Source organism: Arachis ipaensis, chromosome B04, assembly GCF_000816755.2.
Source record: "Arachis ipaensis cultivar K30076 chromosome B04, Araip1.1, whole genome shotgun sequence".
Taxonomy (NCBI): Eukaryota; Viridiplantae; Streptophyta; class Magnoliopsida; order Fabales; family Fabaceae; genus Arachis; species Arachis ipaensis.
The window spans coordinates 5,470,347-5,485,448 of NC_029788.2; the positions used below are offsets into that span (position 1 = coordinate 5,470,347).

The 15,102-nt window shown below is 35.0% G+C and overlaps 5 protein-coding genes across 12 annotated transcripts; 2 read left to right on the plus strand and 3 right to left on the minus strand.

Moving 5' to 3' along the window:
* On the plus strand, positions 1,604-3,379 carry LOC107638600 (stem-specific protein TSJT1; the record flags this gene model as incomplete). 2 transcript variants are annotated; one of them, XM_016341937.2, is given in 4 exon segments in its annotated part: positions 1,604-1,844; positions 2,013-2,133; positions 2,467-2,576; positions 2,997-3,379. In XM_016341937.2, coding segments are annotated over 4 exon segments (508 nt in total), but the record flags the coding sequence as incomplete, so codon positions are not given.
* LOC107638598 (nuclear transcription factor Y subunit C-2-like) lies at positions 3,498-5,610 on the plus strand. Of its 2 annotated transcripts, none has more exons than XM_016341935.2 (2): positions 3,498-4,011; positions 4,703-5,610. In XM_016341935.2, the coding sequence occupies exon 2, from the start codon at positions 4,731-4,733 to the stop codon at positions 5,451-5,453; it is 723 nt and encodes a 240-aa protein (XP_016197421.1). In that variant the 5' UTR covers positions 3,498-4,011; positions 4,703-4,730; the 3' UTR covers positions 5,454-5,610. The 2 variants fall into 2 exon arrangements, with proteins under 2 accessions (XP_016197421.1, XP_020976230.1); XM_021120571.1 differs by lacking the exon at positions 3,498-4,011 and adding an exon at positions 4,019-4,327 and having other exon boundaries at positions 4,386-5,610.
* On the minus strand, positions 6,065-7,117 carry LOC107638597 (probable LRR receptor-like serine/threonine-protein kinase At1g12460). The gene is made up of 2 exons (XM_021120572.1): positions 6,982-7,117; positions 6,065-6,907 (listed from the first exon to the last, which is right to left on the minus strand). The coding sequence occupies exon 2, from the start codon at positions 6,855-6,857 to the stop codon at positions 6,141-6,143; it is 717 nt and encodes a 238-aa protein (XP_020976231.1). The 5' UTR covers positions 6,858-6,907; positions 6,982-7,117; the 3' UTR covers positions 6,065-6,140.
* On the minus strand, positions 6,872-8,715 carry LOC110271409 (receptor-like protein kinase 5). The gene is made up of 3 exons (XM_021122311.1): positions 8,560-8,715; positions 7,053-8,465; positions 6,872-6,907 (listed from the first exon to the last, which is right to left on the minus strand). Exons 1-3 carry the CDS (start codon positions 8,713-8,715, stop codon positions 6,872-6,874), a joined length of 1,605 nt encoding a protein of 534 aa, XP_020977970.1.
* On the minus strand, positions 9,936-14,708 carry LOC107638601 (ATP-dependent (S)-NAD(P)H-hydrate dehydratase). Of its 6 annotated transcripts, XM_021120569.1 has the most exons (15): positions 14,533-14,708; positions 14,252-14,501; positions 13,793-13,852; positions 13,537-13,546; positions 13,236-13,387; positions 12,675-12,751; positions 12,453-12,562; positions 12,253-12,367; positions 11,682-11,744; positions 11,408-11,571; positions 11,206-11,267; positions 10,927-10,993; positions 10,606-10,671; positions 10,363-10,491; positions 9,953-10,276 (listed from the first exon to the last, which is right to left on the minus strand). In XM_021120569.1, the coding sequence occupies exons 2-15, from the start codon at positions 14,358-14,360 to the stop codon at positions 10,249-10,251; spliced, it is 1,212 nt and encodes a 403-aa protein (XP_020976228.1). In that variant the 5' UTR covers positions 14,361-14,501; positions 14,533-14,708; the 3' UTR covers positions 9,953-10,248. The 6 variants fall into 6 exon arrangements, with proteins under 6 accessions (XP_016197425.1, XP_016197428.1, XP_020976228.1 ...); XM_016341938.2 differs by having other exon boundaries at positions 14,252-14,701; XM_016341939.2 differs by lacking the exons at positions 13,537-13,546; positions 14,533-14,708 and having other exon boundaries at positions 9,936-10,276; positions 13,236-13,536; positions 14,252-14,486.

The window sequence follows — 15,102 nt, forward strand, 5'->3', positions numbered from 1 at the left end:
AATGATTTGGTGTGTATATAATATTTTTTTATTATAATTATAATAAATTATCAATGTCAATTTTACTTTGATATAATTCTACGGTACAAGGAGTTGGGGGTTGTTGAGAATGGCCTACTTTATTTACTAAGCTTCTAAATTTTTTTTCAATATCGAAATATTTAAATCTTAAAATTTTTTGAGACACATTGGAGTCTTGTTAATTAAGGAGACTTCAGGTTAGTTGAGTCCGGTGGAGTTAGTCGTATTTTGATTAACATAAAATGAAAAAAATTGCCTTTGTGTAAATTTTTCTTGCAAAGCCATTATTCAGTGCCCCTTATCAGGGGTTTGAGTGTTATGTCTCCGTCTGAAGTTGTGGATCACAGTGTGAATTATTGAAGAATGGGGCCCATGATGAGGTGCAATATGGGCGTGGTTTTTAAAAGTAGCGGTTTACGTTTAAGCTGTTGCTCTCAAAACAGAAAGTCCATATACCAACTCCGTATGTGAATGAATAATGGGACCATTATTTCAGATTCCACGTCTTTTTGGTGGCCATCATTATTAGCGTAATATGCCATCCCATATTCAAGGGCGGTCCAATTACCATACCTAATACTGTTGTCCTCTTTTCTTTCTCTTTTGTTTTTTATTCACTCATAGATGTGATATTAGATATTAGAGGGCCTCCTTCTCATTGGGGTGCTTGCTTCATTGCTTGCTATCATTTAGGTCTTTTTTGGGGCTAATTTTCTTCTTTTATGTTTTTCTTTAGCTGATATCTTTTTTTTTATTTTTGTTTTCACTAAAGTTGCAGGAATTAATTTTAAATAGTGTTGATATTATAAAAGAGTAATTCCTCAGTAATGAAAAAAAGAAGAAAAAAGAAGAGTAATTCTAAAGAAAAGAAAAAAAAAAAAACGAAGAGTAATTCGAATGCCTTATTTAGACGGTATAAAAATCACATAAACATGATATTATAAGAAGCAATGTATATTCGTGTTTCAGTAATTTTAGCTATTGATGTTAATTATAAAATATATATGATTGAATCAATTATTACAACTAATGAAACATCAATATTCCTAAAATATTTAAAAGCTTTTGGATACTAAGATGTATTTATGATATAAGTTTTTTCCTTTAATTAAGTTTGGATATGTGGACTGGCTCCTCAACTGTCGTTTTCTTTAGACCCCTTTTAGCCCAGGTAGGGGAGTGAGGATAAGGATGATGTAGCTTTTGGTCAACAAATGGAAGACAGAATACCCCAACAAAGTCTATTGCGTTCTAGATCATACCTCTATAATTATAGTGACATTACATGATAAGGCTAGGAGAAGCTTAATGCCTTGAACTATGATGCAATAAATGGTTTCATACTTTCATTATCATCTTATCCTAAAATGTAAAAATTAACTTGGCTGTAATTTTGATCAAACTATGCTTTAGCATTTAAAAAGAGTTTTGGTCTTTATACTTATTCTTTCTCAGTTGACGTACACTTTGTAACTACTATAACGTGTTATTGCTAGTATTGTATAGTAAATATGGCGATGTAATGTGTTTAGCTAGATTGCACTGACCATCATTAAATCTAAATACTTCATGGAAACTGCAGATCATTTGCTGTTAAGGAGGAGATTTTCTGCATGTTTGAGGGTGCCCTTGACAATTTGGGCAGCTTGAAACAACAGTATGGACTGGCCAAGTCTGCCAATGAAGTTCTTTTGATCATTGAGGCTTACAAAGCCTTGCGTGATAGGGCACCCTACCCTGCCAATCGCGTTGTTGGCCATCTCAGTGGAAGCTTTGCTTTCATTCTTTTTGACAAGTCCACCTCTACCCTCTTTGTAGCTTCTGTAAGTTATCTATCCTATAAACAAATTATCTTGATGCATAACCATGTTCTGTTTTGTCTTGTCCCTTTCTTAGTTTATCTGTATCTCTATCTTGAAACACTTACCAAACAAAATGTTTGTTCTTTTTCTCATAGCAATCTGCATGTGTTGTTTTCTTTTATTTGACAGGATCAAGCTGGTAAGGTTCCTCTGTATTGGGGAATAACAGCTGATGGATACGTAGCATTTGCTGATGATGCTGATATTCTTAAAGGTGCTTGTGGAAAGTCACTTGCTGCTTTCCCTCAAGGTGGGTTTAATTCTGTGGCTTATTTATGTTTGTCATAATGGATCAAAATATCTAGGATTCTGGGAAATGTTTGTGTCGTGTGACCCAGAGAAACGATGCTTATAGTGACCCTAGATGGATCATATCCCCTCAAGATATTGATATTTCATAAATATGATAAAGATATTAAATAGCAGAGGGGAAAAAAACCCAAAAAGAAAATGTAACGTATGCAGAAAATTCTCTTAGAATAGAATAAAACAAAGACATTCTCTCAGTTATGAGTCAATTTCCAATTTTGTAAGAAACTCTCTGATTATTGATTGGTCTTGTTGCTATGTACATATTCTACAGGATGTTTCTACAACACAGCAGTTGGAGGATTAAGATGCTATGAGAATCCTAAGAACAAGATTACTGCAGTACCAGCTGAGGAGGAGGAAATCTGGGGAGCAACCTTCAAGGTAACAACATGACACAAGTTTCGGTACTTCCCCCTCATTTCCCCCTGCAGAATATTCATCTTTATCCGCTTAGATTAGAGAGCCAACAATAACAGAAGTTATAAGAGAGGTTCTACTAGGTACAGACTACAGAAGAAAACTGAAATGCTTGGAATCATTGGAAAAAACAAAAACCAAAAAACTACAAAATCTGAGGGAAAACTGAATGATATTTCACAAAGGTTGAATGTCAATCCAAATGAATCAATCAAAGTCAATAGACTATTTCAAATATAAGTCCAATATGAGACTTGAGATTGCAGATAAATTTTGCATCCATAGTTTTAACTCTATTGTCGGTTCCGCACTCTTGGTAGATGACGTTTCACATATCCATATCTGACATTTTATTTTTGTCTATTTGGTGGGATGAATTATCAGGTGGAGGGACCAGCAGTTGTTGCAGCTACAGAGTAGATGTTTTTGTTGAAGTGGGGTTTCCACATAATGATGTATCAGAGTAATGTGTTTATGTGGTTATCACTGCAAGGCATGCATGAGGGGCCATGTAAATACCCTTCCTTTGAATGATAAATCATAAATGTGAGAAGAGTGCATCTAGTAGTGTAACTTAATGTGTTCCTGTATCTTGTTCTTTAGGTTAGCCTTTCACTCTCTTTCTATTGTACAGTGTATGTAGCTCTTCCCCATGTAATAAAACTATGCGTTTGGCTTGAGATTCTGTAATACTCTCATTCCATGTAATGCATCTTAACTTTATTATATATGTATGCATTAAGATTTCACCTAAAAGTTTTAGGGAAGTCTATATATGTGGTTGTACCCTAAAATTTTATATTAAAATTATCTATTTCTGAAAATTCAGCGATATAAATTACCCATAAATCTTTGCTTGGACTATATATGAAGTCAATTGTTATAAAGAAACATCAGATTCAGAAAAAGCGTAGAAGGCAACGTTTTTTCTTGCAATACAACTCACAACATTTTCGTGCATTACATTCATATAGCACTTAGAAGAGTTTGTTGTAAAAATGGAAGTATGCCCAATATTCGCTCCGAAAAATATGGCATGTTGCTGATTTTATTTTGTAACTAGCAAGCTAGTAGTAGTAACTTATAAATGTAAAACATGCATGGAACATCTCTACTTAACTACTTTAGAGATATGAATGAACGCAACTAGCACAAGTTACATGCATCTTCATCTTTCTTATTTAATTTCCTTTTGCCATTTGTGTAGATTCCAACACAGCAGCTTACGAACGCAACCTTAGCTTGTTTCAATGCGTATATATCATCATGTAATAAACCACTTAAGGCAAGGGCAACTTCGTCATACAAAAATATTATCATGCGTTATAAGCACCATTCTTACATTTCTTCTTCAGTTTTTCCTCTCTCCACAGAACTGAAATCTCTAATTGTAGTTGAGGTATGTATCTCTATCTCTTTCTCTGTGTTCTTTATTGTATTCATATTCAGTTCAATTTCATACCTCATAAAAATGTTTGTGCATGAAGCATGTAGTTGGTTCTATGGTGGATTTTATAGTTCTGGATATATATTTACATTTTTGTATACATTGCATGCAAGGATGACCCACAAATGCAGTATTATATACACTTGATTAGAATACTATACTTATAAATGACTTGTATTTTTTTCCCCTTCTCTTTCCATTTAATGTTTGTTTGGATTATTTTCATTGTGAAAATTAAAAAATGAATGAAACTTTTCTCATACATCACATAAGTCAAGGTATGGAACATTTGATTCAATCTCATCAATGTTTGAAATTAAGAGAAAATAAGTAAATTTGTTATGTGAATGGATATAACATATAAGTCCATATACAATGTCACCGAGACACCAACCTCAATGATTTCACATAGCTTGCTATTCAAGTAACAAAACTATACTTTTTAAGTGCAAATTGAAGGATACATATCATTGCAAACTTTGCATCTTCCTTCTTGACTAATCAATCATGATGCATGTATCATATACTTGTTTTTTTGGGGACTAATGGCTGTTTTCTTTATCATGTTTAATTAAGATTTATTAATTGTTTAAATATATTCTTCTTAATGTTGTTTCTTATGATATACACTGGTTGTTCATAGAATAATTTGAAGCTCATAAAACAAAACTATGGATAAAAAAGAGAGTGATCAATCTGCAACAAGAGGGACAAGCACTCCATCACACACCAAGGTAGTAGCTGGTCCTTCTGTTCCTTCACCTCTCTTAAGAGATCATCAACATTCTCACCATTACATCCACTACCACCACCTACAACAAGAAGAAGAATTTCACCAAAAACTTCACAACTTTTGGGACAATCAGTACCGTGAAATCGAACAAGCGGCCGATTTCAGGATCCACAGCTTACCCTTGGCTAGAATCAAGAAGATCATGAAGGCTGATGAAAATGTGAAGATGATATCAGCAGAGGCTCCTATTATATTTTCCAAGGCTTGTGAAATGTTCATCATGGAATTGACAATGAGGGCTTGGAATAATGCTGAAGAGAACAAAAGGAGAACACTTCAGAAGAATGACATTGCTGCTGCAGTCACAAAAACTGATGTGTTTGATTTTCTTGTTGATGTTGTCCCTAGAGATGAAACCGTGGACCTTGGTTTATATGCTGGTATAAGAAGAGGTGGAGCCAATAATAATATTGTTCCTTGCTACTATTATGTGCCACCTCAGCATGTTATGGGTCCACCACCATATGGTCCTCCAAGAGTGCCTATGGTGGGAAGACATGTTCCTAATCAAGATAATATTGATGAGCAGCAAAATAGTGAAAATACTACTCATGCTATGTGTCCAAAGGAGCAAAATCATTCTTCAGATTCAGATGAATGAGGAGCAAGTAATGGTCACTTGGAGAAAATATATAATAGTGAGGACATAGCTATTAGATGCATGTATTTATTCAGCTTTGACTTCAGCCAGGAAAGTGTATTAAGTAGTCAGAATTCTCTCTTTCTTTTTATATATGCTATCCTTTTATTGTTGTTCATCTTAGTATAAATTATAAAATATGAATCTATTTTTCAATAGCAATTTCAGAAACAACAATAAAGATTTTTTGTATTTTTTGTAAATATGTAGTCTAAGATAAGGACATACTTTGGATTTTACGGATTACTAGATCTATCAACATTTTAACAGTAGAAAAAGATAATCTAAAGTGAGAAAGTTTGTAAAGTAATAATGATGTTAATCACCCTTAAATTTGTAACTTCTATTATGTGTGAATCCCACACTCACTAACTTGATTTAAGGGTGATTAGATATGACTTCTTCACTTTAGAGGAACTTAATCCTTTAAAATCATAAGAAAATGACATTTTAAAATAGATAAATATAGTAAATTATAAGTACTCATAAAGTTAGGTTATTTGTAATAAAAGTATTGCCCCACACTTGTAACATTGGTATATTATTCATGACAATAAAGAAACTTTATAGTCTAAAACACAAAATTTGGTTTCACTATTAATATATATTGTAATAGCAGGACAAACTTGAGAAACACTACTTTGAGGGCTATTTGAAAAGTTTGTTCATCTTTGTGACCACCATGACATAGAGCTGGTCTCTTAAGTCATACAAAAATCTGAAATAAGCATGTCTCCACTTTCTATTGAAGAAGATGACAGCACACACTCCCCAAAAGCAGGTAGCAAAACCAACCCCCATGCCCATATAGAAAGATGACCAAAACTGAGAATCATCATCATCATCCTCCAAAGGCTTTGTGCCACCAAATATACCATCATGTGAGCAACTTTTTGTAAGTGGAGGTCCACAAAGATCAAGATTTCCAATGTAGCTGAGTGCACCAAAGCCTTGAAGTTGTGTCCCTGATGGGATTTTTCCTGTTAAGTTGTTGAATGACAGGTTCAAGTAACTAAGAAAAGACAGGTTTGACATGCTCTCAGGAATTTCACCTGAAAGTTGATTCCTTGATAAATCAAGGGACTCAAGTTCTCTCATGTTGCCAATTTCCTTTGGTATCTTCCCCACTAACTGATTGTGGGACAAGTTCAAGGAGTGCAATTCAGTGAGGCTAAACATTTGTGCAGGCATTGTTCCAAGCAGATCATTACTTGAAAGGTCAATAATGTGAATCAAATTCCAGTCTTCATATTCTAATCCTTTACCCTTCATAAGCAGCATAAGATTTTCTCGTATGATGTAACGCGTACCATCAATATAAAAGATGTAGCCAATTGCAATGACTGAACGAACATGGACAACCATAGCTGTGATATTGTTTATGCAGCTTGGTATGTGTCCTGAGATTCTGTTATCTGCAAAATCCAAGATAGTGAGGGAATGCATTTGGCATATCTGTGGTGGAATGGTACCAGTGAATTGATTGGACCTTAGTTGGAGAGCCCTTGCTTTGTGTGGAAGCCAGTTTGGTATACTTCCTGAGAAGTGATTTTCGCGAACATTCAGGATCAACAAGGAGTGGCAATTTTGTAGTGAGAGAGGTATGCCTCCAGAGAAATTATTCTCATGCAAATGGAGTGATGTAAGATTTTCCAACAATCCCATTGATGGGGGAATCTTGCCACTCAGATCATTGTTTCCTAGATTGATATGAAGCAACGATTTCCAATTCGTCCAGCAATCTGTAAGCCCTCCAGATAATTTGTTGTTGGACATGTCCAAGTACTCCAAATTGCTTCTTCTGTCCATGTCATGGCACAAAAGGGGAACCATGGATCCTGATAGAGAGTTGTTGTCTACCATGAAAACGCGTACACTTGATGATAATCTAGGGAGACCACCTTTCAAATTATTTGATGATAGTTGTATGAAAGAAGAATTAAGCAACACATTTGACAAGTCCCCATCTATTGAGTTGCCCACCAATTGGAGAAGTTCAATTTTGGATACAAAACTCCAAAACTTGTCTCCAGTCTCAAATGAAAATTTTGAGTTCGCAAAACCAAGGGACTTGAGAGATGTCTGTGTATACAACCATTGAGGAGTTTTAGGGCCAACAGGACCCAAAAATACACCATCAAGTTGGAAAGGAGGTATCCAATGTAAGTCAAAATCAAAGATGATGTCTGGTGATTCCACAAACAAGAACTTTAAATTTGATAGATTTGTGAAATGTTTTTCAGACACAACTCCTGTAAAGTAGTTAGACGTGGCCTTTAAGGCAACTAAAGATGACAAGTTTCCCAAATTTATAGGAAGAGGTCCAGAAAATAAGTTTGAAGAAAAATCAAGGTATGTGAGATGCTCAAGTTTACCTAAGCAATCTGGAATTGGTCCATTTAAATCATTGTTAGACAAAACCAAGTATTTCAAGACTTGAAAATTTGGCATTGCCTTAGGTAATTCACCTCTCAAAAGATTATTGTCTAGGTAAATATAAGAGATATCACAAGTAAGATTGAATAACCAATTAGGCACCTCTGAGTGAATTGCATTCACGGAAAGATGAAGAACTTCAAGTGCAGTAAAATTAGCAAAATGAAGAGGACTCATGTTATCAAGATGACAATCAACCAAGTACAACTCTGACAATGATGGAAGCATAGCCATTAACTGGACCCAATTAGTTTCCGTGCGAAGATCAATACCACTAAGGTCAATATATTTCAATGAGGAAGCACTAGAAAGCCATTCCAAATTGTGAATTAGAATGTTTAAATTACCTGATAGATCAAGGTAATGAAGACTTGAAGAGTTTTCACACTGATAAGGAAGATTACCTAATGAAAGGTTATGACAACTTGGACTATTCATGGAATTATATGTCATAGCTAAGAAATCATGGTTACTCAAATCCAAGTGTTCTAAAAATTCCATTTGCAACAAAGATATGGGGATGTCACCCGAGAGACACTGATTTATCAATGAAGTTATTATAACCATAGCCATTTATAAATGAACAAGGGAGATTGAGTTGTGTGACTCTACTGGTGAAGTTGTGACATACAACTCCATACCAATGGCAGCAATCTTGTTGAGAAGACCATGTAGAGAGGAGGCCTGATGGATCTATGGCTCCATTTTTGAAGTTCAAAAGGATTTGCTTGTCTTTCTCATTGCAGTGGATCTTGGAATCAGAACCGTGTATGCATGTGGTGAACATGATTGCACATATTGACCAAGCCAGAATGCTTGCTTGCTTGAAATTGGAAGGAAAGGAATCCATGGAATTGATAAAGGGTCTAACTAGGGGTAGTGGCTCAATGGCTTCAAGGGAAGTAGTTTACATGTTGTTCCCTGAATTCAAAGTTTGTATTTATAATTCGAGTGGAGTCTACATTGTTTCTAATAGTGAATAACCTGTAAGTCAACACCATATTTTGCACATAATATATACATCTAATATTTTTGAGATAAGGTTTAATTTGGTCTCTAAATTTTTGCTTTATAACTATTTTAGTAATTTGGACATCTAATACTTTGTGTGTGTAATTAACTACTAGTATAGCATTTTAACGGTTAGTCTACGTGACACTAAGGGTATCAAAAAGTATCGAACTCAATTTGGTTTTTTAGGTGACTTAATGGCTCAATTTAGTCTATTGAAGGACCAATTGAGTCTCAAGCCTTTAATAAAATATCAGTTAACTATTGAGCTGCAACAGTTGCAGTTAATTATTGCACACATACATATTCTGTTAATTAAGTTAATAAACGAAATGATCGACTTGACTCATGGTTAAACAAGAAACTTAAACTAAACATGTTTAAAATTCAACCATCATCATGGAGTAAAAATTTAGCGTTGAAACTTGAAAATGGCATAACCAGTTGTGGTCCATAGGAGATAAGCAACCCATCAATTTCTATTGTTGTAACACTAAAAGTGACTTGAATGTAAAATTATCTTATGATGTCACCGCTAAATACTACGAACCTTCCCTCTAAAGACCAACAACAGATGCCTAGCTACTTGTGGTTCATAGTCGTAGGAGATAAGCAATCCATCATTGTCTATTGTAACACTTAAAGTGACTTAAATGTAAAATTATCCCATGATGTCACACTAAATACTACGAACCTTCCCTCTAAAGACCAACATCACATTGCATGACTCCAGAAATTGATACATGATTAAAAAAAGGTTAACATTGACAATGTATTTTAACAATTTTACTTTCATTTCAGTAGACAAATAGATTCTCTCTAAATTCTTGGAAGCTTATTCAGAAAATCCAACTATACTAATAATTTATACCAATAATTAAATTCTTACTCTTGCATCATCTGACATCTCTTTTCAGTTTTTAATAATCCAATTATAACTGAATACATTTTGTTTGATTTCTACCCATTGACACCATTATTTTACCATGTCATAAGTATAGTAAGCACCAAAATATATAAATAAGTAGAGGAGTCTCATTAGCAATCAACTTCTGCGATAGACACCGGTAGATATACCTAAGTTTCCTCTACTCTGATCAAATCATTTTCTATGGATCCTTGTATGAATATGTGCCAAACTATGTCATAATTGATCGGGTAATTCATATCTAGATACATTGATGTAAGGAAACACCAAAAAAACAGTAACAAAGAGAAAGAGTAATATCTTTTCATGGCTAGTTCAAACAAGGCCTTACTTTTTGGGCAAGGCTAAGACAGTAATTTCACATGTCTTCACAAAACAGCATTAAGTGGCAGGGCAAATATCTTCCAAACTGCATGAAAGAATGCAAGAGCTTAAGAATTAAGATCATTGAAAAACTGAAAATAGATAAATGTTTCTTTGTAGAAGATTCTCTACCTTTCCCCAAGGCACTCAATAATGTCACCAGTGACTGTTGATCTTTTCTTATGGCAGAATGCAAGTGAAGCAGCCTTCCTCATCATTGCAGACCCAGCAACGCATCCCAGAACAGCTGGATTTTTACAACTGAAAAAGGAATTTAAAAAAAAAGGCTTAGGTTAATAGGGTTGGCCACTGCGCCTAATCAAAAACGAAAACATGATTCATTGTAGATTCGTAGGTAAAATAATGGCATATAACCTGAGATTTGAATTTGGATCAGCAGCTATGATATGTTGGCGTGCCCACGACAAAAAGACAGCAACACTGCAACAATGAAAAAAAAGGGTGTATTTTTACTTCAAAAATCTTGAATTTTGATCTTAAGGCCTGTTTGGTATGTTTGATAAGAGCTTATCCTATCAATCATTTCAATGTTTCTTCAATTTTAAATAGCAATAATTAATTACCTGGAAATAAAACTGATATAGTGATATCAATAAATGCAGGAGCCATCTAAAGATACAACACATTCTTTCATGAGAGGAATTTCACAAACACCATGAGCAAAGAATTACATACCTTCCAGAAAGGATATCACCTTGGCCGCCGCATCGTCTAGGGGAACCATATATGCTCACCGATTTGACTGCATGCATAATAACCAGAATCAAGAGTTACAAACATCTATGAAAACAGTAGTACGGAGTACCAGAAGAACATCACATTCTTGATTGGTACAAGAAAATGTTGTTCAAGCAAAAGAAGGATGAACGATAAAAAAATCTTCATCTTTTCAGCCGCCCTACATTTCCGCAAAATTAAGGAACAACAAGGATTTCCTATATATCAAAATTGCACCTGTATCACCATCACTTATCAAATCAGATTTTCCTTTCTTTAAAATAGTAACGCCACCAATCCTGCCAAAGAAGAGTGGATAGTAGCATTTAACTGGTGTAATTAATAGCAAATAATGATTAGTCACTAAAATCTATCTGTAAATACACAAGGATCAATTGCCAGAAAATTGGTAATGTTCTAGTACAAACCAATGGCTTACTTTTTGGCAAGAGAGAGCACTTGCTGAGTAGCATCTACATCATTCACTTCCGAACTCAATACTTTCTCCACAAGACGCTTGTATTCATTGACATTTGGGGTTAGAACAGCTAAGCCATAACCGCTAACAAGGTCAATATTATTTGTCACAAGGAAAAGTCCATCCTGAATTTCCCCAAAAAAGTTGTTGAGGATAATCAATCAAATATATACAATCTAAAACGAAATCAGTCATATGATCATATGTTCGTAAGTCTGAACCTCAGTATACATACCCCATCAATCACAATTGGGACATTTGTCTGTCTTGCATGTCTCATTATTTCACTCACACAATCCTAACAACATTGTGCAAACGTTAGAATTAATGATAATGAACAATGGCAAGGGGCAACAGTTAGATTGCACAGCATGCAATTTCATATAACATCAATGGGAAAAAACAATTCCTACATCAGAAGGGCAAGTACTAAGTAGAAAACAGTATGCTTCACAACTACTGAGCACATCTTAAAGCTATAAAATCTATGTACAAGACGTATAGTTAAAGCTTGTAGGATAGTGCAATTCTTTGAAATTACACCAAATTTGTTTAACCAAGGTGAGCTTGTTCATCTTTGCTATCTTCGACTTTATTACCAGAAAGCAACATATATTTTTTGAAATTTATGAAATTATGCTTCATCACATTTGAAACCAAATGAGCCTTCATGAGTAAAACATGTCTTATGGGTTTGTCTTAGAATGACTAGTTAATTGACAGTCTTTAGGCCATAGTTATCCAATTAGAATCACATGAATCACATGCATACTGGAAAAGAAAAGTCACTCCAGGAGAAAGCATACTAGAAGGAATGGATCTCTTCCCAGGCCTGGACCAATGACAAGACAATCAAATCTTTCCATCCATTTGTCAACTTCGGCAAGAACCTTGCGAGATATGGTTTTCTTGTCCTCCTCCCTGAAATCAGTCTCTGGTTACAAACAACATCCACATAGTTCAGAAATGTGCATGGAGTAAGATGAAGGTTACATAGAAGCTGTACCTGACACTGTATGATTCTTCCAATACAGGGTGCACAATCAACTCTGGACTGTAGCTTTTGATGACAGGAGCAGCATCTTTTGTACAAAAAACATGGGACAGATCCGCACCCTGCGTGGGCAGGAAAATGGTTGGCATAGCATAAGTAATATAACCAACAAAACTAGGTTGAAAATTAAATGAGCAATAGAAGGCTAACGTAAGCACAAGTGCAGGTACCAACAATTTTTAAAGCCGAAATAGCAGCAAAATATGGAGCACCTGTGTATTCACGGCACCCTCCAATAACAGCTATTTTTCCTGATTTAAACCATAAGAAAAGAAAAATCAGATCTTTCTTATTTATTTGTCCAGCCACAAACATAAATATAAATATCACAGGATTAGTCCTCTGGTCATAAATGACATGTGACAACATAATTCTTTCTGAATTTTCTTAGATTGACATAACTCATCTCAAGATAGTAAAAGTTTAAGGCATATTTGCAATAGCTAAGAATCATTTTGTTACACGGTTTGTCTAGAAAGTAAAAGGTAAGAAATTAAAAGAAAGAACATATATACGTGCATATGAATAACAAGTCCCAATTGGATCACTGACATTCAAGACCTATTACTAGAAATCCAACTAATTGATCCGACTTGAGTGAGGTCTGAATAAGGTTTTCCAGTGAGGGTTTTTTCCATTTCCAGGTTAGAACCCTGAAACCTCTAATTCAAAGAAGGCATACTAATATTATTATTCTTATGATTATTATCATATGGAATGACAAGAAATGCGTACCTGCCTGGCCTTTATGTCTAGTAGGATCAAGGGCAGGAGTAATTGATCTAATAACACTCTCAGCATCAACCTCAACAGATCTTAAGTCTTGCTGCATATTTCTAGAATGGTCAATGCCACCTCCCAGAGACCTTATCAAGAACTGTTGCCTTCTGTAAACAGATGAAGAAGCCATAAGCATGCAAGTGTTTGCATAGCTCAACAAGGATAACTGTTGGGAACTCATCACATGTTTCATCAACACCATCCCCTATTCACAACCCAACCAACAATATTATTCAAAACCTCCAAAGCTTCTTACCTGCAAATGCCTCAAAAAAAACCCACCAATTTCAATCAATCCATTAGAAATTCTGATACAACTCAGCTCCAAATTCCGTAATATAAATGCAGATAAGACTCAAAGGTCCAAACTTTTCAGTTGACGCAACACATTAACACAATCATCAGTGAATAAAGGAGTTATTTTTTTTTACTTTTTATTTTAAATGAATCAATTGAAGGAGAAGGTATGGAGAAAACAGTGGAGAGAGCAAAATAAAGCACAACGCACCAACCTGAATGGTCAAATGCGGAGGAGGGCGGTGGTTTGAGGAACACAGAAAGCTTCAAGACATCTACAAATTCAAAGCCACTGGTTCAGAAATCAGCGAGCTTTAGATGATCCAGCTTAAAATTCAGTAATTAATAACACAGAAAATTGAGAAAATTTTCTTTCTTTCTTTTTTATATTTTAAATTTAGCTGGTTGTCGTTATTGGATGAGTGCACGTGTTCCCAATCCGATAGCGCTTAATAAAACGACGTGTCGTTTTGCAACATTTGTTAGTTTCGCCGAAGTTGTATTCTTTTTCAATCTCTGCCTCTCTCTCTCTGTGGAAGATTCGAGCTTTTTCAAGTTGAAGAGGCATGGCTCCAAGGGCAGATATGAAGATGAACGCAATTAGGTCAGGGATAGTGGTGTTGGGAGCGTTGGCATTTGGATACCTCAGCATACAGATTGGTTTCAAGCCTTACCTCGAAAAAGCTCAGCACCAAAACGCGCTTCTCCAATCTGATTCTGAACCAGAACAACCACCCTCTTCGCCTTCTCAGGAATCCTTCTCGTTCCCAGAACGAAGTTCATAGAATGCGCCTCTCGTTGCCCCAATTGGATTTTGGAAATCAAACTACTTTGATAGGGAAGCCATTTGTTTAAAGGCTTTTTTTTTTTTTTTTCAATTGAGGGTTTAGGATTTAGGGTTTATGGTGATAATCATTGTGCTATATGTATGTGTTTGGAGTTTGGATGAGACGATGTTTGTGTTCCTTACTTGACTAGTATATTTGAATTTGAAATGAAATTTAGCCTGTCGCATATTATGTTCATTAATTAGGATTAGGAGTATGATTAGTGCTTTATGAGTTATCTAGAAACTTTGATATTCTTGGTTAGCTAACCTCAAACAATTGCATGAGTCCATCTTTATGGTTGCCATTAGTCTCTTAAAATGACTAATTCAAGTTCGTGGAGTGATAAGTTAATTCATGAATGTCAGGAGTTTGAATTTTGTCTTGTGTATATAGTAATTTATTGGTCAGTTTTTATTTTGTCGGATTGGAAGATACCGAAAAAAAAAAAATTAAAATATTCGTCTCAAGATAAGTTTAATTTAACAAAGGAAAATAATACGAAATAATTAGCAATGGCCAATAGAAACTGAGTGTTGAGGTAGGAACTTTTGCTGCAGTATGGAGTAGAAGCTGGTGGATATGGAAATTAGGATCACTTTGAGCCTCATGGATTCAACTCGGTTGGCTGTGATTACTTGTCATTTAGATTAAGAATGAGTTTAATTTTGCATTGCACTAAAGATGAACAAGCGAGC

What these genes read in the sequence shown, in the direction of transcription:
- LOC107638598 (XM_016341935.2), top strand. Translation starts at nt 4,731, where the DNA reads ATGGATAAAAAAGAGAGTGATCAATCTGCAACAAGAGGGACAAGCACT.
- LOC107638597 (XM_021120572.1), bottom strand. Translation starts at nt 6,857, where the DNA reads ATGGTTGTCCATGTTCGTTCAGTCATTGCAATTGGCTACATCTTTTAT.
- LOC110271409 (XM_021122311.1), bottom strand. Translation starts at nt 8,715, where the DNA reads ATGTTCACCACATGCATACACGGTTCTGATTCCAAGATCCACTGCAAT. An exon ending in GCTGCCATTGGTATGGAGTT is followed by an intron (nt 8,466 to 8,559) that starts GTATGTCACAAC and finishes TTGATAAATCAG; the next exon opens with TGTCTCTCGGGTGACATCCC. An exon ending in ACTCCTTGTTGATCCTGAAT is followed by an intron (nt 6,908 to 7,052) that starts GTTCGCGAAAAT and finishes TGGATTTTGCAG; the next exon opens with ATAACAGAATCTCAGGACAC.
- LOC107638601 (XM_021120569.1), bottom strand. Translation starts at nt 14,360, where the DNA reads ATGAACTTCGTTCTGGGAACGAGAAGGATTCCTGAGAAGGCGAAGAGG. An exon ending in TCCCAATTGTGATTGATGGG is followed by an intron (nt 11,572 to 11,681) that starts GTATGTATACTG and finishes GGGGAAATTCAG; the next exon opens with GATGGACTTTTCCTTGTGAC. An exon ending in GATAAGTGATGGTGATACAG is followed by an intron (nt 10,994 to 11,205) that starts GTGCAATTTTGA and finishes TTATGCATGCAG; the next exon opens with TCAAATCGGTGAGCATATAT.